The sequence below is a fragment of the Aulonocara stuartgranti genome (genome assembly GCF_965226115.1).
Source record: "Aulonocara stuartgranti genome assembly, chromosome: 10".
Taxonomy (NCBI): Eukaryota; Metazoa; Chordata; class Actinopteri; order Cichliformes; family Cichlidae; genus Aulonocara; species Aulonocara stuartgranti.
The window spans coordinates 23,031,662-23,054,030 of NC_138946.1; the positions used below are offsets into that span (position 1 = coordinate 23,031,662).

The following is a 22,369-nucleotide window of genomic DNA, read 5'->3' on the forward strand; positions in this document are numbered from 1 at the left end:
AAAAAAAACCCCACACTGTCCTTACTTTTTGTGCCACATTTAGAATAATAATATTCTTGTGCTTCATTATGAGTTATTAGTATAATTAGGCAGATTGGTGTATGGTGGTGAAGGTCCTGGGTTCAAATCCACCAGGTGGCTGTGGTCTTTCTGTGTAGAGTTTGGGTTTTCCATCAGGCCAACTATGCAGCTACTTTCATCTTCCCCCTTATTCACCAGGGGATGCCACAGTGGCAGCTCTGCATGTTTGATTGGGCAGATTTTTACGCCGGATACTCAGATTCCTCCAGGAATTGGAACTTCCCCTTGTTAGTAAAATGTGTAAACCACTACTCTATGGATCTTCTGCATGTGAGGTCAACTGGTAATTCTAAATTGAATGGCAACCCATCCCAGGACGCATCTCATTTGCCGAATGACATTTGGCTGGAGCCCCACACAACTTTAACCTGTGTAAATGTGGTTAAGAAAAAGGGTGGATGGATCATATAATTAGAAAAATGTCCTGAAGGATGCTACATCCTTACTCTAGGTTATGTTTTGGCACATTATTAAGATGAGGACCTATAATCAGTCTTGTGAGAGCTGATGGGTGTGTCTATAGGATTTACGTTTTATATGAATAATTCATACTTTTCCAGGAGCACATTACCAATTTTCACAGTATTTTGGTAAGACCACCCTCAATTATAATGCTGCATTTTAAAGGATGTAATTCTAATCATTACCTTATTAATGCTGAAGACACAAAACTGGCCAACACACTCTTTTCCTGCCGTGTGCTGCACTCACCCAGCAGCTATACATTACAAAGAAAAAGCCTTTAATCAGATTTTAATCACGTGATATAAGCATTTGAGGATTTAGCAGTTTAAGACTCAATTTAGATATAGAATGAAGGCGTTTTATATAACAAGTCACCTTTTCCTTTTTTTTGTTGCTGTTTGGCACACTCGTCACACTAAAAATGACCTTTATCTCTTTATGCACCGAATAGTTAGAAATCGTAAGATCCTCCAGCATCACTGCAGTTTCTAGGTGTGGTGGAGCACGGTGCGTCACAGCTCAACCTTGTTTGTTCCTTGTCTGACTCACCCCAGCTTTCAGTGCATTAATGCAGTTAGGCAGTTGCAAATGGTACAGTGAGGTTTATGACTGCCTACCATCACAGTCAGCAGCCCCAGTGTTCAGAAACTCTCGAATCTCTGCCTTCGGTGGCTGTTTACGACCCATTACTAAGACAACTGATGACTCAGTCCCTGTGTTGCGCAAGTAGCCCTTCAAGCTTATGCAGGCTTAGCGTGGACAGATATCAGACATGGAAAATGCTTTAAAAGAAAAAAAAGGGGGGACAAAATTCTGAGAGAAGTTAATTTTCTTTTTTATTAAAAAAAACAAAACACAATTAAAACATTATAAAAAACACATTAAGCTTATTCAACCTATGGGAGAACGTTGTCTTTGTTGACTAATCTGATGCTTTGAGGCAAGACTAAGCGTCATCTACTGTATGAAAATACTGTATCAAAATAAGAATAGTCTTCCCACACTGAGCCATAGGAATTCCAAGACACCAGTTAATGCTGCTGCTCAGCACACCTGATTTTAGACGCCGATTTGTGTTTCGTCTCTCAGAATCTGTCACTAACCGAGCTTTACAATAACTTCGGAGGCCTGCCTCTCTCCTCAGTGACGGAGGGGTGAGAAGGTGTGTCTGAATCATAGCATCCAGTGTTGATATGAGAATGTAGGTCATGTAGGGGGGGGAGACAGTGATTGTATAGGGTGATGGAGAAAGCCATCATGTGTGCAGTTGATCTACTATCAAAGTTTGAAACCCATCAGGCTACAAAGAGAAGAAACGGTCATCCAAGGATGATACTTCTGCTGTTAACCAGAAGAAAGCGCAATCAGATGAGACCTTCAGTTTAATCATGCACAGGTTGAAAAAGATTTCTACTTATATTTATAAACCTAAACAAAAAAAAAAAACAAAAAAAGGGGGGGGGAGGCTGAATCGAAAGTGCCGCTGGCACAGTTCAAACATTCTTACACAAAAATGAGGTTTCATCTTATTTCTCTAATATCTTTATTACTCAGCTGCCACATGGAGGAGATAAATGTGCAAATATTTCCTTTTTCCTCATCACTAATAAAGTATGAAATAGATAAAGTAACCCGAGTATAATGCAATGGAAAAATAAATATTTCTGTGGAAGAGAGCTGGCCAGGGCATTCCTTTGCTTTTGCACAGGCTGGGTAGAGAAGGAGCTGCGGAAATAACCATGAATATTTGCAGGTCTGATCACTCAGAGTACAACAGCACTAAAAACAGTGGCTTTGTTACCCCCGAAAGAAAGAATACACCACCTTTACCCTTTAAAAACAGCACCCAACTCTATCTAAATAACAGTGCTGAAGAGAAGACCCAAGCAAGAAGAAGCTGGGGAAAGACATTTCCTTTCACATTCACAGACCAAGGACATTGAAAGGGATATTACTATGGTAATCTATTCTCCGTCTGCTCCCAGGGCGTCAAATACTGCTGTTGTGTCAAAACCACCAGTGTCTCAAAGAAATGCAAAGAGGTGGAGACAGTGTAGTGATTGGTTATAGAAACCAGTCTACCACTCAAATACAAAACAGTTTGGGTCTTATGGACCGCTTGGAGTCGCATTTAAACATAGCAGGTAAACTTTTCTTCTTCAACAAGCAGGTGTAAACAACAATCTTTTCCCTAACCAAGCAGTTTTTGGTGTTCAAATCTCACCAGCAAGTAAAAACTGAAAGAAAACAAAGTGAAATACAATGAAGCACCCAAATGTGACATAACCCCATCTCAAGACAACATCTGTACAAAGCCAAGAACAACAGCAGTATTTTATGCCCTGGGGTAAGAGCGTGTTGCCATTTTATTTTACCCACTTCTTCCTAATATTGCTAGTCCTCAGTTGAGGAGAGCACAATCAGATGGAAGTCTGTGCTGCAAACGAGAAAGGTTGACATCAGATACCTTAAGTGATTCTGCACCTGTGGCTGTGACCACTACCACAACAGTTTTGATTTACTAAGTGAAAAAGAAATAAAATTAAACAAAACAAAACTACAGATGAGCACCATTTTTTTGGCATCTCCACATCCTTCTTTGGCGACCAGGAGCAAGAAAGGTTGCTGGAGGGAAGAAGGGGAATTTATATAGTGTTTAAAGTTCTGGACGTGAAACCACAGGATGAGGAGGAAGAAGACCAGAGCCATGTCGTAAGGGCTCTTCCAGAGAAGCAGTAAGGCCGAGGTGAGTTAATCCAGTTGGAGAGGGTCCGTGTTGAACAGAAGCTCTGTTGACCAGGGAAGAAAAAAAATCCGTGGCAACATTTTATGAGCACCGGCTATCAGTTTGAGAGTCATAATCAGTCTTTAGATAAAAAGAGAAATCATATTTATATATTATATATACACACACACAAATTTGTATAAAAAGAAAAAGAATAATCCCTGATGTGTTACTCATGTTTTACAGTTCTTTCATTGAGGTTTGGAAAAAAGGGGATGGGTGAGGGGCGACGTGTCAGTGACTCCAGCCCATAAGGTGGCTGACACGGGCTTTCTCAGTCATACGGCGTACCCGTCCTGAGCGGGACATGCCCAGGTTTAGAGGGTCGTCTTTCGACCCATGGCCATCATCCTCCGAGTCGTCTCCGTATCGAACTGTCCTGCGGCCCTGGTTTCGTGTGTTGACCCGCCGAGACTTACACTGGCTGCCTCTCTGGCTGCTAGCTGCTGCTGGAGCTGCTGCTGCTCGTGTCTGCACCTCAGAGTTGTTATCATCCTCGTCCTCTGGCTCCTCCTCTTCCTCTTCTTCCTCCTCTTCTTCTTCTTCCTCCTCTTCCTCCTCTTCTTCTTCTTCCTCCTCTTCCTCCTCCTCATGTTTTAAATCCACCTGTTGCTGCTGCTCCTTCTCTTCCTCTTCCTCCTCCTCCTCCTCTTCTTCTTCCTCATCCTCCTCTGCCTCTTCCTCCTCCTCATCCTGCTGCTCCTCTACCTCAAGCTGCAGTCGTGCTCGTTTAGGTCCCTGTGCCTCTGTGTCCTCTCCTCCTTTGTGTCTCCTCTTTTCTGAGGCTGCCACCTTACCCTTAGCTGAGAGGCGTACTGACAGGCAGGGGGCTTTGCTGTAGTCGTGATCTCCTCCTCCCTCCACGTACTTTTCCACCTCAGAGTCAGAGCTGTTGTCGCTGTCCGACGATGAGGAGGAGGAGGAGGATGAGGATGATGATGATGATGACGACGAGGTGGAGGACGACTCCAACGAGGAGCTGTTGGATCCTGACGCCTCCTCTTCATCGTCGGACTGCGACGTTTCTCGCAAGTGCCGTTGTCTGGAGCCGTTACTTAGGTGCAAGTTATTCTGGTGACCTGATGGAAAACAAGAGGGCGGCGGGTCACTTCTGCACCGTAACTTTGCAGAAACACTGAAAAGGGAAAACGTGCATGCTTTTTAGTTACTGCTCGCAATACCTGATTTCTTCACGGGAGTTGCTTGGCTGCGGGTCACCCGATGTGGTCCTTGATTTCTGCTCCTGACACTCGTCCCTGAAGTTGGGGAAGAAGGCTGGACGTCCTCTTCCTCTGCTACATTACCGCTTTGCTGAGCTAAAGAAAAAAAATAGACACAATGCAATTATCCATCAGAAAAGCTGAGAGTACAGAAGCAACTAATCACATTAGAAGATACTAGAAGCTTTTAGCAGGGGTGAATGTATGTAAGTCAGGTAACACCATCAAAAATAATGCAGAGAGCCTGAATGTCATTTGTTATATTCACCATTTTGTTGGGATGCTAACCTCGATATTAGCTAACTAACACTAAACAAAGTAGAGCCAAATGGACAAATTGAAATGGTGACCTGTTTTATAAGTGGGAAAATATACTTTGTTTGCCATTCCTACCATTTCTCTTCAGTTTCTCTGAAAACAGATTTTTTTGTCTTTTGTTTGGTAGCGTTTTCATATTTTCCTTTTTTCATGTCCCCAAGCTTTCAAAACTCCTTGATTAACATGGATATTTCATTAATTCTTCCATCCTGGTTTATTTTCCATGATTTGCTGACCTGCTACAGATTTAGTGACGATATAAATAGATAAATACTGGCTTGTAGCATGTTCCTAAAACTAAAAGCCAAGTTTACACAAAACCTTAGATTGATCAGTATCCACACAGCGTCACCACCACATGCTAAAGGTGGGAAAAGTTGCCTGCATCACTCAGGCGGGAGATTTTATTGGCTGACTGACACCTCTAGGCTTGCATGGCCATGCTGAGTACGGCTTTCCCCTTACAGTTGATGTTTGCTGGACAAAGATTTGGGGCAGAACCACTCACTGTTTGTTTGCAGTTTGTTCAATAAACTAAATTTTCCAGACATTTCTAAAAGACGGGATTCTCAATATGCACCTTTGGTCAACTTTTCTTGCGCTGTGTCGCGTGTTACCTCTGTTGAGATGTGCCTGTAGTAATCGTTACAGTTTTATGATGCAGAATTTGATTTAAAATGACAATTTTTAACTCTCTTAATTGGGGGAAACAAACTTTCTAGCAGAAACGGAAATTGTTTTTAGCATAGCATAACTAACAGCAAACAGTCACCACTTCCAACAACAGTAAAAAGTGATGCAAGATAAAGAAAAGAGGGCAGAATCTGCTGTTTGGAGCATTTTTGGCCTTGGGGGAAAAAAAGAAGCAAAGGAGAGAATTGCTTTTTGCGTCACATCAACTTTTGCTTAATGCGTTACTCAAGACTAACTGACGTCTTTCCAAATGAATAATTTGTGCCACAAAGTTTGGAAGGAAAGGTGCAAACAGAGTTTGTTTCAAAGCTGCACTTCCCAGCTCTGCTGCAGGAAACATCAACAGTAAGAAGCCTTATATTGACTTCAGTGTCATTACATGTGACCTCAGAGTGGAACAGGCAGCTCCTTGTTCCACACATGCCAGTTTTGTTGAAAGATTATTTTTTGTTTCAGTTGTGTAATTTTTTTAGTTTATCAAGACATATATGTTTCTACATCCTATCCAGTCCTGAAGAACGAGTCACTGTAAAGCTATGTGAAGACACAATTATGAAATAAAATGTGTGTTATTATAATTATTATTTTTTAAAGGTGATGCGTCATGAAACTGCAAGGCTTCTAAAATACTGGTATATAAATGTTCAGTCATACTGCCCCTGCTATTATATAATAAGTTGTTTAAATAAAAGTGTTTATTGACACTTTTAATGAGCCATCTGTAAAAGCTGAAAAAAAGAAAAATGACACTGATGTTACGCTTTGATTCACAGGAAACAAACATCTGTTAAGTTTTGATACAAACAACCTCTGCAGCTTTTCATTGGATTAAAACCAAACTGAGGTCATTCTGGTTTTTGAAGAGTAAGAACTATTACCTTAACCAACTCTAAGAGCAGCTCACTGCACGAGTCTACGCAGCAGAAGGATCTATAAAGCACAGAAAGCCACAACAGTGCAGACGTACCTTTATGTGATCTCTGAGAACGATTCTTTGTTGAGGTCTGGGATTTTTTTGGCTTTGATGCCTTCCCTGACTTGTGCTTTCCTTTTGAGCTGGGCAGGAGAGGGGAACAAGAAAGAAGCAACAGTTCAGAATTATTGTTAACAACTAGGGATGGGTATCGAAAACCGGTTCTTGTTGAGAACCGGTTCCCACTGTTTCAATTCCTTGGAATCGTTTGCCATTTTTGCAAACGATTCCCTTATCGATTCCAGTCGCCCCGAATGACGTCACCACGTTGCGGAGCGTCATTTACCTGGCAGGAAACACGGCGCGTGAGCGGCTCAAACGCTCAAAAGTTTGGTTATACTTTACGAGAACGGATGACAACAGGGCAGCTTGCAATACTTGCAAAGTAGATACTTCATCTAAGGGAGGAAACACTACGAATATGCAAAAGCATTTGCTCACAAAACACACGATGACCTTAAATGAATGTCATGTTTTGAATTCCGCTCCGGACTCGTGAATCTCAACCCAGCAGCAGTGGTAACGTTTGCACGTCCTCTCCCGTTAATGCGGCAGGTAAATAATCAACTAACAGTGCATATTATGTTAGCGCGATCTGCCTTATTACAAAACCTGCCATTACTGTGCATTTAGGTGACCATGATGAGAGAGACAGACAGAGTCTGGCTGGCTCAGATGCTGGCAGTTCTCCCTGCAGTCTACCGGTAGCGTCTCCTTTCAGGCCAGGATAGACGAATGTCACCGAGCAGTGACGAAGTTTGTGGTCAGATGTTTGCACCCATTTGCCACAGCAGATGCCCCCGATTTTAGGTAAGTGAATGTGTTTAATTGTAGGCAGGGACATTACTGGATATTCTTGTGTAATTGCTACTGAATAATTTATGTTATACTTTGTTATTGCTACAGAAGAATATTTATTTTATTATTTTACATTTACAATTTTTTTTTTCCTGGGGACCCTGTGACACCCATTGAAGAGCCGTAGGCTGTGGATCTCTTAAGATCTCACTGTTGGGTTTGTAAGGCCATGTTACTCCTAAATTTCTATCTTGTTCAAAGAGAAGATATAAAACAAAGTTCTAAGCTAATCGACCTTAGTGTTCTCCTTTTTAAAAAAAAAAAAAAAGGAATCGATAAAGAATCAAATCGTTAAACAGAATCGAAAATGGAATTGGAATCGTGAAAATCTTATCAATACCCATCCCTATTAACAACACAATAATAAATATAAACAACGACAGGGTGCCTGCAACTTTCAGCAGTTTCTGGAATCGTTTTTCCAACCACGACACCTTGAAATGATATTAAAGAGAAAACATTTCTTTATTTCAGTACGGCACTTCTGAGATGCTTTCAGAAGCTGCAGACACTTTGATGGGCCCGAGTGAAAAATATAATCTGATAACACGGTGCGTCTAGGTTTGTGAATGTGGCCGGGTACCTGTGGGATGGACTATTAGGTGGCGAGCTGCCTCCGTTGTGCAATCTGTTCCTGTAAGTGAGATGTTGACGAGCCCGCCGTTCGTTCTGAATGGCAGACTTGTAGTCAGAAATGATGGAGATGATGTGTTTTTCAAAGAAGGCCGACAAGCTGAGGGTCATGGTATAGATCTAGAAATAAAAGAACGCGATACGTAAACACTAAACCAAAGCTTTCTCAGACTGCACCTATAACAACAGCATTTTTACAGAATGTTTTATTTCTCAGTGAACTACTCACCTGTGACTTCTTGTTAGGAGTGTATGCTTTAGAGTTGCTGAAAATGAGGCGGATGTCTTTGGAAAACTCCATGGGATTTTCATAATTTCCTACTGCCAGGGTCTCTGACACTGTACCCAGATCCATGGGAGTGTCAATGATGTCTCGATAGTCCTGAACGAAAAAAGAGTGCAGAAACGCTGAAGAACACAGTGCTTCACCTGAATGCAACTTCAGTTTTACACTTGCAGCATGCACTGCAAATGCTACTTTAAGCTGTAAAAAGTGTCTGGCATGTGTGGTTTTATTTCAAATGGAGGTTTATCCTGATTGTTTTACCGGATATTCAAAGAGATCCACAGGCTGCCTGAAAGGTTCGGAATTCGTGGAAGCTGTCATTCGACGCAACAGCTCTCGACATTGACCTCGCCAGGCTTTCGGATCCAGAACCACACCACGCTTCTTAGAATTTGCAGTGCCTCCCTGGCAGAGACAAAATGAAAGTCACTGAGATTGGGACAACAGCTGGGAGGTTAAAAATCCTGTCAAATATCAACTGCTGCCTTACCCGGTGTCCTGTAGATGTTCCTGGAGTGTCTGAATCTACGTCCAAGTCAACCTGCAAAAAAAAAAAAAAAAAAAAAAAACACATAAAAATCCATGTTTCCATTTGCTTTTTGGGACATGTGAATGTAATGCAGTGATCTCCAGCTGGGATAGCCTATGTTTCCTTTTCATTTCCAAATCAAACAAGAAACAAAGGCAACGTCTACATCAGGTCATTAATGGATTACTGGATAACAAATACAGTTGGCTTCCTAAGCTAATCTCTAGTGCAATGGTTCAAATCACATCCTAAAATAAAGTAAGTAATTTTGTAGGAAACATGAAACATTAAAGACCTTATTTTCTTTTCTACTGACTTTTTCAGTGATCTGCAGGAATCCTATAGTCAGTCTAATAATACAAACCACACAAACGCAAAAACACTTGTGCAACACCCACCTCAGCTTCACTGCTGACTTCAGACTTCAGTTTACGATACAGATCCAAGACGTCGATGCAACTTTGGTCCCTGAATGAGGCAGCGGGATCAAGGCATCAGAAATGTTTGTTTTCATCATGGTCACTCCACTGTTAAAGCATCGGTAAATTTAACACAGCAGAAACTCTGTCAAGTCTTACCCGATATAATGAAGGAGAACATCAGTCACCACCTTGGCAGCTGCTACAATGGGGCTTTGAGGTTCATTGAAAGTGCGGGCATTGTGTTCGATGTAACGCACCTCCCACATTAATGCAGAGATCCGCCTGGAGCAGAGGAACGCATCAGTGGTTGAAACTCAGACGTTAACACACCAGGACTTTGAACTCATAGAGAAGGTTTATGAGTGCATGATGCTTCACCTGTAAAAGCGATTCTCCAGACGTGTGCGGATGGAGCTGAGGTCAGTGGGGTAAGCCACTACGGTGCAGTACAGAGGGTAGTCCTGCAAATTTACCGGTAATGCGAACGCCTTGGCTACATCTGGGGAACAAACACAAATAAAATCAAACCTAGCAAAGGTCAGGAAAACAAGGTCAGATTGTACTTTACCGCAAAGCTTCATCAATCCTTTTGGGAGGCATACCCAGTGTCAGAAGCTGATCGATGCCATGAATGACTCGCTCACATTCTTCATCTCGTGTATGAGCCCCCCATTCACCTTCCTGAGGCTCATAGAGTAGAGCTTTCAGCTCCTCTTCTGCCACCTCTACACCATCACCAACCTGCTCTGGCAAAGCAGCTGATGGAGCCACAAAAGTGTTAGAACATTAAACAGCAGTTAGTAACCAAGAAAAAAAAAGGAGAGAAGTAAAATACTTTTTTTTTGGTAGTTAAAAGTTACACTGCAGGCTATAAAGAATTCTCTGGGTTAAAATTAATGGAATAGAGTTCAATAAAAACACAAACAGTGTTTCTATGGTTTCTATGGTTATTCCAATAAGGACACGGAAATGAAGGGCAGACAATGTTTTTGTTGTGGGTTTCTACCCCGCTGTTAGATGAATGAGATCAGATGTGTTTCTTTTCAATAGAAATGCCATAATGTGCAGTATTTCACTTTTATTGGGTACGATTATGTTTGACTTTTTTCTGCGTCTTTTATCTTCTGTAACAGAGCGCCATATTTCAAAATAATACACACATTTCAATAAATATTACTGACCTTCCTCAGGAATAGGCTCCATATCCCAGGGACTCATTTTCTCCCGCTCACCGTTATCCCATCTGATGAAACAAATGTGATAATATGCCACTAGATCATGCTGCGTATGAGATTAGAGATGCTTATCTGATTTTACTGTGGAGAAGGTGACATGAAGCCAGCAAAAAATAAATTAAAAAAATTACAGCGAGCTCTGCTCACACACAGACGTACTTTACTGCGTAGCACTGAAACAGGCTGTCGGGATACTCTGGCTGCAGGGGCTCTTGATCCTCCACAGAGCCGAACCACCAGGCGTCGTCAATGATGCTGCGGAACCTCATGCCTGAACAGAGGATCAAACTAAGGTGACGGACAGTCCTTACAATTTTACGTGAGCAGTAAATACAGGAAGGAGACTGCTGGGGAGTGACTAACCAGGTTGCCAGTTGTGCTCTTTAGCCTCGTTGTAAAACTGCTGCAGTACCAGAAAATCAATGACATCAGGCATGTCATGATACCTGGGAAGTGTGGGAATGAAAAAGTGGTCAAATACATGTGGTCACAGTCGTTTATTACATTGAATATACAAGTATTGCTCATGCTCACTTTAAGGAGAAAGACTCATTGGTCATTTTCCCTGAGACTGGGTCCAAGAACGCCACTTTTAAGCAGCAGAGGGTAGGAGGTCCCACTTCATACTTAATTCCAACCACTTTCACAGATTCCTGATCCTGAGGCGGAAGAAGAGAAAAGGAGGTCAATGCAGCTGTACAAACTCCTGTAAGGAAGGATTACTGTGGCATTCTGTATATTGTGTTTCAAGAGATTCAAGTTGTTTTCATTTACAAAAACAGCAGCAGATTGTGGTGAACTACCGGGGTTGAAGGGGGACTCAGCAGAGAGCTTAGAGGCTTGCTAATTTTTGCTCAGGTCTAAGAGCAGTGCAAAGTGAGTGAGACCACCAGGTTACCGCTTTCAGGTGGTTACAAAAATTGGCTGCCGTTTTCAGACTCTCCAAACAGCTTGGGCACTAATGGAGCATGCCGGGGCCGATACACAGCACTTGCTATTATATAAAACTGTGCCTCACCCTGAGGTTGAGTCTGTTCCACGGCTGCTTCTGAGGGTTGATGCTGTAAGCCTTAGCTCTGCGAACAGCCCGGACGTAAGCCTGATGGCCCTGTTTGAAGTAGATGAGCTGGAGGAGGACAAGAGAATCATGATTTTAAAAAGTGTGATGTAACATGTATTTCCTGTTTGATATTAGGAGCGTCAGTCCTTACTTCATCTCCCATTTGTGGAACAAAAGGAGAGCAGCGGGGGACAGTCTCCATAATCCAAGATGGCGGCAGCCACTCTTCCGCATCAAGTCCACCCAGAGAGGAGGTGGGTTTCTGAGTGTATATGATTTACCACATGTTAAAGTACATACTCGTGCCATGTTGTGTGACAACTAGCAAAATGTGCTTTTACTGTGACTACTGCAGCTGCAGGTGGCTCACTTGTTTGGTCTCCTTGGACTTCTTCTTCCTCTTCTCTTTTTCCCTCGTCCTTGCCTCCTTGGCTTCGTTATCTCCTTCTTCCTCAGAGCTGCTGTAATCTGGAGGCTGTACAGGTCTCCTGGTAGGTCGCTTTGGCGGCTGCAAATTGATCCCAGCATCCGCTGTCCAATCAGAATATTCACTGGAGGAATCGCTGAGAATCAAAGCGGGGTATCATCAGGCAGGTGATCGGACTATATTTTGAAAATTCTCCTTGATCAGTGTGTTTATTTACCTGGAGCTGCTTTCACTCTGCCACCGAGCATCACCATCTGAAGATGCATCGGTTTGCTCCACCTGTTCTTCTGCCTGCTAACAAAAATACATCCAAAACCTTCAGTATAACACGAATGACTGCTAACAGTTAGCACTTGTTTCTGATTTTATTCCTGTTTACTAAGTGACCTTATAGCACGGTAACTTTACAAATCAAGCAGAACAAGGTGAATCATACTTCTCCATCACTCTCCGAGTCCATCTGGCTGTTAGAGGTACGTCGGTTGCTGGGATTTCTACTCCTGGTTCCAGGACGCCGGATTTGAGCTGACCGGGTTTGATAGGCATGGCGCTTATGAGTTTTCTTCGTGGGCCGCAGGGAGCGCAGGCGTGAAGACAAGAGATCGCTCTACGAAACCCAAAATATCAGGAATGAATCAGCACATGTGCGATTTCTGACGTAACAATAGTGACGCAGAAAATAGCGTACCTTAGGTGCACAGGTTACTGGTTTCTTCTTCCTCTCAGCGTAGTATAGAGAACATTCAATGTCACCTTTGGCTTGTCTGCACTCCTCTGAAACTCTTAAAAATAAATTTAAAAAAGCATTTTGAATTTAAAATTAAAAAAAAGATCTCCTTGCTTTAAAATCAAATCTTTCTATGCAAACCCCTTAAAACTAATCTAATTCCCTTCATCCTCCTCACCTGAATATCCCCTGCAGCACTTCATTGACCACCACTCTGCGGCTCCAGGCCAGCAGGTCCCTCTCGGTGGCCACCTGACTGGGAAGGGCGTTATGCTGCATTTGCCACACCCCATCCACCTGCCCACTTCTGCGAGGTGCAACAACTGGAGAGGAGGGCACCGCCTCTGCGCCTTCACCAGCTGAAAACAAGATTATATTTTTTTTCTTTTAAATATAATTACAGGTTACTGGGGACAAACTCCACTTTTGGAAAAACTTGACAAGAAATGTTTATGTTCAGAGTTTTGCAAAAACAGTAGAATTTCACAAGTATAACCTCAGCCACTGAGAAAGAGCCAAAAATGTTCTCTTCGATTTAATTTGAGTTTATTTATATAGCACCAAATAAAACGAAGCTTCGCCTCAAAGCGCTTTATATTGTACGGTAAAGCCTAGTGGTGCAAGGGATGAAAAAATCTCACGGTTCGGATCGGATCACGGTTTTAAGTCACGGATCGGATCGATTTTCGGATCAGCAAAAATAGGGGGGGAAAAAGACAAAAATTCGACTCGCCATTTACTTATAAGTATTTTTAGCCTATTAAAAAACATTCAACTGAAGACTCATTCCACGCACTTATATAAAAACAAATTAAGGTGCAATATGGACATTATGGACCATGCTGGGCATCCTCTGCACACGGCCATAAACAACCAGAGGAGTCTGTTCAGTGACAGGTTGCTTCTCCCAAAGTCAAGGACCAGCAGACTTAAAAACTCCTTTGTCCTACACGCCATCAAACTGTTTAACTCCTTGCTGGAGGGGAGAGGGAGGGGAAACGGGGACAAAAGGAGGGGGGAACAAGTAAGCTGTAGCGCCTTTTCACTGTGCAATAGTTTTTGTTAATATCCAACGGTGTAATAGACTCACAATACTTGAAATGTGCTGTTCCCTTGTATTCTTATTCCTATTTATTCTATTTATTCCTTTTGTATTCTCTGTATTTATATATATGGTGTATATATGGTATATTTCTGCTCACATTCTGCAACTTCTGTCGGTGCTGTGCTACTGGAAACTGAATTTCTGGGAGGAACCCATCTTAGGGATAAATAAAGTTTCATCTAATCTAATGTAATCTATAGGGCAGTACAGGGCTTTGAATCTACCACTCTGCTGTGATATAACGAGCGGTCACGTGGCTTTGCGTTGCCCTGGAGGTCCACCCATTTGTATTTAGAGCAACAGAAGATGCCTGGGACAGTTCAGCCATAACTTTAAACCTTTCATGCTCATACATGCTTGGAACGATCTTGTCACACTGAAGTGGATGCGCAACGAGATATCATAGCGTGGCTCAAGCACGTTCATCACATCATCATATCTTTAGCCCGGTCGGATTGGGCAGCAAAGGGCTGCTTAAATGCCGCAAACTCCTCTGCTCCGCCACTTGGACCGCTAGCGCCAGCCATAACAACCGCTTAACAGACTGACCACACGCACCATACACATACTTTTTTTTTTTCCTTTTTTGAGTCTTCGGATCACGTGCGTACCGAACCGTGGAGTGGCATCAGTTCGGATTTCGGATCAACCGTGATCCGTTGCACCACTAGTAAAGCACCTGCAATATTGGAGAGAAAACCCCCAAAAATCAGGCGACCACTTGGCAAACAGTGGGAAAATAAAAACTCCCTTTTAACAGGAAGAAACCTTCAGCAGAATCAGGCTCAGGGAGGGGCAGCCATCTGCCGTGGCTGGTTCTGGGAGAGGGGTGGGACACAGGACAAAAGACACTTAAAGTTTTGGGAAAAACTTCAATCATTTTGAGTAAAAAAAAACAAACAAAAAAACAACAACACACACCTTCTTCCCCTTCTGCCTCCTGCTCTGCATTCTGACGCTCATCTTGTTCATTCTGCAGCTGTCTGATGAGATTGTCCAACGGGCTTTCTCCATTTTCTGCCGTTTGCTGGCCAAGAACCTGCTCAACCAACTCTCCATCATCTAAGTAAAGCAAGGAGAAATCAAGCATCAAATACCATCTGTCACTTCTTCTGAATTTTCACCTGTGAATCTGTGCTTACTGTTAGCCATGTATCCCATCTGAGGTATTAGCTGCTCTTCCTTGCAGTTCTCCCGTCCAGGCACCAGGCGCTGGTAGTGAGAAGGATGAGGATTCCCGTCGACATCCACAAGGAAGGGTGGAGGCATGAGGTGTGGCGCCTGTTGCGTCTGCTCATCCAGGACGTAGTTATTAGAGTCACGGATAAGAGGGCGATAGTCCGTGTGGAAGAACATCTGGTCGGGAATCTGGAGGGGAACAAGAACAGCGCGCCGCCACAGGGTGACACCGATTCTTATGATTAAAGAACAAAATGTGTAATCACAAATCCACTGTGCTGTCCAAATATTTATTCTAAATGTTCCTTTAAAAGTGAGGAAATGATAGGGGTGATTGTTTTGGGCAAACAAGACTCAGCTAGCAGTTACCTTTTCATATGGTCTGCTGCAGCCAAAACCAAAGATGAGCAAATGGCCGTGTGAGTCAGTGCAGGCAAAATGCTGCCCATCTGCTGAGAACTTGCAGTCAAAAATAGCACCGTGGCCTTGGCCCTCAATCTGCAAACAAACATGTAAAATTGAACTTAAAGCTGGTGAAAAACAAAGCATTGCTGGTAGGTGATGCTCGCTGAGGATCGGTTACCATGTTGAAGAAATTGCGGATCTTGACTCCTTTGGTTAGGTCCCAGATGTAAATGTTGCCATCGTGGCCGGCAGATAACATGATGCGGGAGTCAAATGGATGAGCCTCCAGCACAAACACCTCGTCGTCATGACCCTTGAACAGAGAGACAGCACAGACAATCAAGTAGGCCAATTTGCCATTTTACACCGAATGAGCTTCAGATAATGTCGGCTTCAGCTACTCACAGACAAAATGTGCAGCAGCTGTCCTGTGGATGTGCTCCACACTTTGAGCAGGTAGTTTGACACCGCTGTGATTATGGTGCTGTCAGTGCGGTCCCAGGCAACCATAGTCACCACCAACTTAGCTTTGTCGTCCCCTGTGGCGGCAGTGCTCCTAAAAAGAACATCCCATCGGACGTGAAATATGATAGCGGCAGAAGTGCCATCACTAAACACTACGAGTCTTCCCTCTCTTACCCTGGAAGCCTTGCAGCCATGTCTAAAGTGGTGCTCTTCCACTCCTGCTGCTGGTAATGCCAAATCTTCACCGTACCGTCGCGACTGCCGCTCACGAACCTTAGGCTGGACACACATACGCAGTTATTCTTCGCACACTTGTAAAACACACAAAAAATATTTGAAGTCCCTGCAGATTTGAGCAAGCACACTCACCTGTCACTGTTATTGCTGAACTGGACGACCACGACTTTATCCTAAAAGCACAAAAAGTAGGAAAGAATACAAGTTGTGTGAACGAAGCTTAAAAAGCACAACAGAGCGGACCAAGCAGGATGTAGTGACTAGATGCTGTTTCTTACCGTGTGAGCATCCATCTCAGAAACCTTCATAGGAGACTCAGCACCAAGATAGTAGACCCTGATCATATGATCAGTGCCTCCAGTAGCCATGAACATGCCACCTATTAACAGAAGAACACATTCAGTCTACAACAATGACCCTCACAGTGTTCTGCCATACTGTATATTAGTTAACTTGTAACCATTTCAAATGATGAAATGCTTTTCATTTTGCAAACACACTACCCTATTTTTTTAAACTGCGGGCAGCATTTATTCCGTCACTCAAATGAGATTCTCTTATATGCATCTGTGGAAGTTTGGCCTGGTTAAGTTAATATCTTAAAAGCAACAAAAGTTTACCTAAAATAGGAGATGGAATTGGTTTTCAACAGGAGCCACAAAAGTAAAAATTAAAAAAAAAAAAAGTGCAGTTATTAACTGAGCTGTGTTCAGAGCAGCTGAGATCATGTAACAACAAAATGTTGCCTGGCATGGAGATACACTTACCACTGCTGAAAGATGAAGTGGAGACTTGCACCCCGGGCCGTGAACGCTCCATAAACTTGACTGGATGATCACTGAGGGGAAGGGAAAACAAAAAACAGAACCTGTGGTTATCTTAATGAAAACCACCAAGCAACCACTAAGCATGCCACATTAGACGCCTCAATACTTACTTAAATTTCATGGTGAGCGAATGCCACTTCCAGAAACACACCATGCCGTCTGCACCAGTTGATGCCAGGTACCGAGTTGTTCCTCTAGCTGCTGGACAAAACTGGAGGAGGGAGAGAAGGAAAGTTGGTGTTGGTTAGTCACAGGGAAGGACTGTGCAGCATTTCACATAACAAGCCAGCAGCAGGCCCAGGTCAAGTGCTCAAGATAAGGTGAAAGCATTAAGTAGATGAATTTGCTTTCAAACATTTAATTCCTGTATGATGTAGTCAAGTTTTTAGTTTTATTTGATACTTCAAATGTTGTAAAAGGGCTCTGCACTTTCTTTTAAGTATCACCTGTATGGATGTGATAGACGCAGCATGAGCCTGCAGCACAGTGATGGGCGCACAGGTGCGTAAGCACCACACTCTGATGACTTTGTCACAGCTGGCAGAAGCAATGAGGCTGTTCTCGTGGTTGACAGCCATGTCACAGATCTCTGCTGAGTGACCGCGGAGTGTTGCCAGGAGCCGGCCATCATCTGTGGCCCAGATTTTTACCAAGCAATCATCAGAACCCTAAAAACCAATCCGACAGCAACACATTAATAAGACAGCTCCACTGGAAACCACCTTCAACTGAAGCTCCATGTTGTGTTTTGGAAGAGTTCAGTAGTTATCTTAGATCTGGCACGACAACTGGAAGAACAATCACTAAAATAAAATAGACAGGGATGATGAAATAATAAGAAATTCTTACTCACCGTAAATATTCGACGACCGGTACGGTCAAAGGCCACACAGTAGACTGAAGAAAGGTGGCCAAGGATACGTTTGTGTATCTTCATGTGTTGGTAGGAGGAAGACGGCAGAACCTGGCCAAAACGACCTGTGCCTGTGGCCTGGCGAGCACCCATGATGGACACTTGATGTGAAACACATACGAATAATTAGTAGAAGCAACACACTGACACTGAAAACTTTAATACCACGGGTCTAAGTGCTTAGTGGAAATAAAAGGCATAAATGATATATTGTTGTAAAAATGTTTTTAAAAACAGTTTACACACCAACATTAGGAGAACTTCCATTGCTCACTGGAGGTTCTGGTGGACGTCCTCGGTGGAGTGCAGCGACAGCTGAGCCACTACATACCTTGTGGCTACAACCTATGTTAAAAACAGTGAGTTGAAGAATGAATGCCAAAAATAATGCACTATAGCCCCTTTACCATTAGTACCTACTCGGATCAACTCGCCTCAGATTGACTGGTTTTCCATTACAATCGAGTACCACCTCATGTGTGTAGTAGCTGTTACAGGAACATGTCCGAGAGTCCCATGACATAATTAGTATGCAACACGAACACTACAACAAAGGTGGACATCAAGGCAACAATATAGCTGCTGCTCAATCTGTGGCTTTTCATCAGACTTGGGGACCACAGCATTGTTTTAGTTACCATTTCCCTCGTTGCCAGGTTTCAAAATTGGCGATTTAGATTTTCACAAACAAGACACTCTCATGACTCTTTGGGTGACGTCAATAACCTACCAATTGGTGGTATGCAGTCTGATGCACACTTTAGTACCTGCTCAGATCGCTTGGAACCCTGGCCAAGTAGGTACTATTTTAGTACCTGGTACTAGGGCTGGGCCATATTATACCGTTCACGGTAATACCGGTATAATGTTAGGCAACGATAGGAAAATGAAATATCGCGATAGAATATGAGTAAAACACGCATGCGCAGTGCCTTTGTTTTCATACGCACATGGCTGATTGTTGAGTGAAACAGATGAACCAGAATTGGTTTGTAAAAATGGTGCAACTTCAGTGATGTGGAACTGGTTTGGTGTTTGACTGTCAGATACACGACAAAGCACATTTTTTTGCAGAACATGCAAGCGGCCGTCGGACTAAGATACCCTTAAATCTGGAAGTAATCTGGGTCCTAAACTCCGTATACTTCAGGTCAAACGAAAACTGCAGCATCACTGAGAGTTAAAAACTGTCTAAATTCTTTCATCTTTAATAAAAACGATCAGCGTTGCTGCTTTACCAGGTGTAACTATGAAGTTTAACTTCCAGGCATCCATGAAAACAAAATGTATTACATTTAACGGAGTTAGAAGCTAGCAGGAAGCTAGCGGAAGTTAGCTCGCTAGTTTCGCTAGTTACCTAAGCATGATATAGCATGTTCTGACTGAGAGATTTCTGAAAAAAATCAAACGTACAGCTCTGCTATCACTTCCAACATAAATGAAGACAGGAAACTAAACAGCAGTGACGTTTGTAGGGTTACTGAAGTTGAGCTAGCTGGTATATAATCATGTGCTACGTGATCGCTAGCGACACAGCTATGTTAGCATAACATAAACAGTGAAGCTGAAGGACGAACACTAACACTTTTCCACTTATAAAAGTTAACGTGAAGGTTCTTCATGGTTAGAGACAAATGCAATCGCATGGCAGGATGCTGTAAAAGGACCAATCTTCAGTCAGGAGAACAACTGAGATAATCCATCCACAATACGAGGTTAGTCATTAATATACTGCAGCAACATGGGAATAGAGCCGCTGCCAGAGAATTCAACATTAATGAATCAATGGTACAGAAGTGGAGGAAGCAAGAAGAATGAGTTTAATAAAGTTTGATATATCTGACTGCTAATGTGCCTTATAATCCCGTGCACCTTATGGTCCGAAAAATACGTACTGCACACTGCAGTTTAATGTTGCAAAGCACCTCTTTTTAACTTCAGTGGATATTATACATGGTTATGCTCAGGATATGTCAGCCTATTTCTACTGGAAATGCCTTTTGGTTAAACTTTCAGCAAGGAATTTGCATTTGCACTGTTACATTTTTATAAAGCTTTAATGTACATAAAAACCAGCTTCTTGTTTAAGTGAAAATAAATGATAGGTTGTCTTTTTGCGCTAGTAATGTTGTGGAGTTGTATTTTGTCACGCATCAATTATATCGTCAGTTATATCGTTATTGCAAATTTTCAAATATATATCGTGATAAATATTTTTGGCCATATCGCCCTGCTCTACCTGGTACCAGGTACTAGAACCTAACGGAAAACCCTGAAAGCTGTGGTGAGTTAATCCGAGTAGGTACTAATGAAAAGCACAAAATAAATAAATTTAAAAAATCATAGAAAAACAGGAATATGCTCACTTTTGCTGGTGCGAAGCAAGGACTGTCTTCCCAGCCCCAGAAGTGTCTGGACTCCAGGAACACAAGGTGGGATCTCCTTTTCTATAAGTGGGCCTATCCGCTGGCAAATCCTGAGCAAATAGTCTGCAGGAATGTGCTGGTTCAACACCACCTGCACACGTCAGCGATGGTAATTACATATTAATACAACAAATAACAAAACAACACACGATTACATCAGCTGCATTGTTACGGGTGCTAAAATAAACTGTTATGTTAATTTAAACGACTCTAGACAATGGCATAATCCTGAAAAACCAACTGAACTGAATTGATCAGCTAACTGATCACTGAAGAAACGACTATTTTTAAATAACCAACAACAGAACATGGTGAAACAAAATGTTCTGCATGCTGGTTACCACTGCAAATGAGAAAAAACAAAACACGAGCCTCACTTTCTGTAATTTAAGGTGATTATAACATTAACTGACTCATTTTCAATACAGGCAAGAAAGATCCAATCCAAACAGCTCTGCAATCACACATAAGTAGCCTGCAACTGTTTCATTTTCCTCTTCCTGTTTATTGCTGCCTGATATCATAATGTGTGCATGGTTTTGTCATGCAGATAGTTGGAAAACAATCAAGGGAACGGGAGGGAGAGGTAGAGAAAGAGGAGGGAGAGAAAAGCTTGCAGCGAATCAAAAGAGCTTCTTGCTATTCTTCCGGTTCGCTCGCCAACGCAACTGCGATATCATTGGCTCCAAAAGAAGACTGACACGGCGCTGGATCTAGTTCAGCCTATCACTATCGGCTCTTATCTTCATTCTCCGCCCACTAGCCCACACAATAGCATAGCCTGTATATAGTTATTTATCAACAGGCCTGCACTAATATGGATTGTTAAATAGGTTAAAATAAATACAAACATGCTGAAAACACGCCGTTTTGGTTGGTTAAAAGAATTAAAACGTTGACATCCACGGAAAGGTTATTGTCAACCGAAAGCGGAATAAAAAGATCCATATTATTAAAAAGTTATTAATGACTATTCACACTCACCCAATCTTGGAAGTTCCGTTTGTATTTCTTCCCGTCCCAACTCCATCGTTGCGGGACCAACTAAAGTTAAAAGAGACGATATCAGAGAGGACACAAAATTGCGAGGCTCGTCCCGGCAGGGAATCGCGCTCCTTTATTTAGCATCGATCAAAACTACTAAAAAGCTGGCCCCAAAAAGCGTCAAGATGGGCATCACTACGGAAACCGCACATGAAAATAAACTCAGAAAGGTTCAGCTGAACCTACCTCATACTCCTCCAGCTCCTCGATCAGGATCTAACAACACAGAGACACAGTTAGCAACGGATGCTAACAAACCTACTTATTTAGACGATTTTTAACCAGTACGACTTGCTTTTTTGTTTATCGTAGGGTATTACCTTTGCGGCTTTTTTACATGGTCCAGACTGCAGAAATCTGGCAATGAGGTAATAGAGTTCTGAAAAGAAAAACAGTAAATGAGCTTGGTACTAACTGAAGTAGCTATTGAGCGGAGCTAGCGTTAGCCAGCTCCGGGCTGCGCTCGGTTAATTAGCTCGCTACCTGGCACACAACTGGAAACAGTGTAAATGCAAAATATTTAGTCGCGAATTAAAGCAGCGGTCAGTACTCACCAGCTTCGATTTGTGAACACTGTTCTCTTGCCATCACTTGGTAAGACAGGCGACATTAAGACAAACTGATGTTTTAGCTCGCTGGTTAGCCGCCGGCTAGCTAAGAGTAGCTAGGTGTGTGTAGCTAAAACAGGCTAGTGAATGGCCTCCTCTCGCAAGTTGTTCCCATACTATCCGCTACCTTGGATTAGTGCCCTCTAGTGAATCAACACAGTACCGGACGGAGTGCTTTCTTCAGAAAGAATGAATCCATGTTACAAATAAAACTCGTTCAAATTTCACAGATTTTACACAAAAATTGAATGTTAATACTTTTCACTGGTAAGATAACATTTTTCAGGATTAATAGTTTTCAGTTTTTCAGTTTTAATATTATATCAGTTTTAATATTTTAAAGGGTAAATGTATTCGTAAATGTATTTTGTTATTTTTATTTATTTATTTGGGGGGGGGGGGGCACCAACGCTATTTTGTGAATAAAAATATTTGTGGTTTGAAATAT

General features: G+C 42.5%; 1 protein-coding gene across 2 annotated transcripts; it reads right to left on the reverse strand.

The window, feature by feature from the left end:
* Positions 1–1,365: 1,365 nt before the first annotated feature.
* Positions 1,366–22,051, reverse strand: brwd3 (bromodomain and WD repeat domain containing 3). Of its 2 annotated transcripts, none has more exons than XM_082550074.1 (40): positions 21,868–22,051; positions 21,634–21,692; positions 21,500–21,529; positions 21,254–21,313; positions 20,210–20,360; positions 18,090–18,188; positions 17,784–17,944; positions 17,377–17,598; positions 17,041–17,141; positions 16,871–16,941; positions 16,382–16,482; positions 16,236–16,276; positions 16,041–16,145; positions 15,807–15,957; positions 15,580–15,714; positions 15,366–15,494; positions 14,960–15,185; positions 14,739–14,879; positions 12,891–13,071; positions 12,674–12,767; positions 12,422–12,592; positions 12,203–12,276; positions 11,929–12,121; positions 11,710–11,820; positions 11,517–11,624; positions 11,033–11,157; positions 10,862–10,944; positions 10,658–10,769; positions 10,445–10,506; positions 9,866–10,021; positions 9,642–9,762; positions 9,420–9,545; positions 9,240–9,309; positions 8,803–8,853; positions 8,574–8,717; positions 8,256–8,408; positions 7,977–8,146; positions 6,530–6,618; positions 4,513–4,647; positions 1,366–4,410 (listed from the first exon to the last, which is right to left on the reverse strand). In XM_082550074.1, the coding sequence occupies exons 1-40, from the start codon at positions 21,899–21,901 to the stop codon at positions 3,566–3,568; spliced, it is 5,391 nt and encodes a 1,796-aa protein (XP_082406200.1). In that variant the 5' UTR covers positions 21,902–22,051; the 3' UTR covers positions 1,366–3,565. The 2 variants fall into 2 exon arrangements, with proteins under 2 accessions (XP_082406200.1, XP_082406199.1); XM_082550073.1 differs by having other exon boundaries at positions 12,203–12,279.
* Positions 22,052–22,369: the final 318 nt, after the last annotated feature.

Excerpts from the sequence above, each read along its gene's own strand:
- brwd3 (XM_082550073.1), bottom strand. The coding sequence starts at position 21,901 with ATGGCAAGAGAACAGTGTTCACAAATCGAAGCTG. Across the intron at positions 15,495-15,579 it reads TCCGCAATTTCTTCAACATG|ATTGAGGGCCAAGGCCACGG; the intron begins GTAACCGATCCT and ends GTTTGTTTGCAG. Across the intron at positions 4,648-6,529 it reads TTCTCAGAGATCACATAAAG|CTCAGCAAAGCGGTAATGTA; the intron begins GTACGTCTGCAC and ends TTTTTTCTTTAG.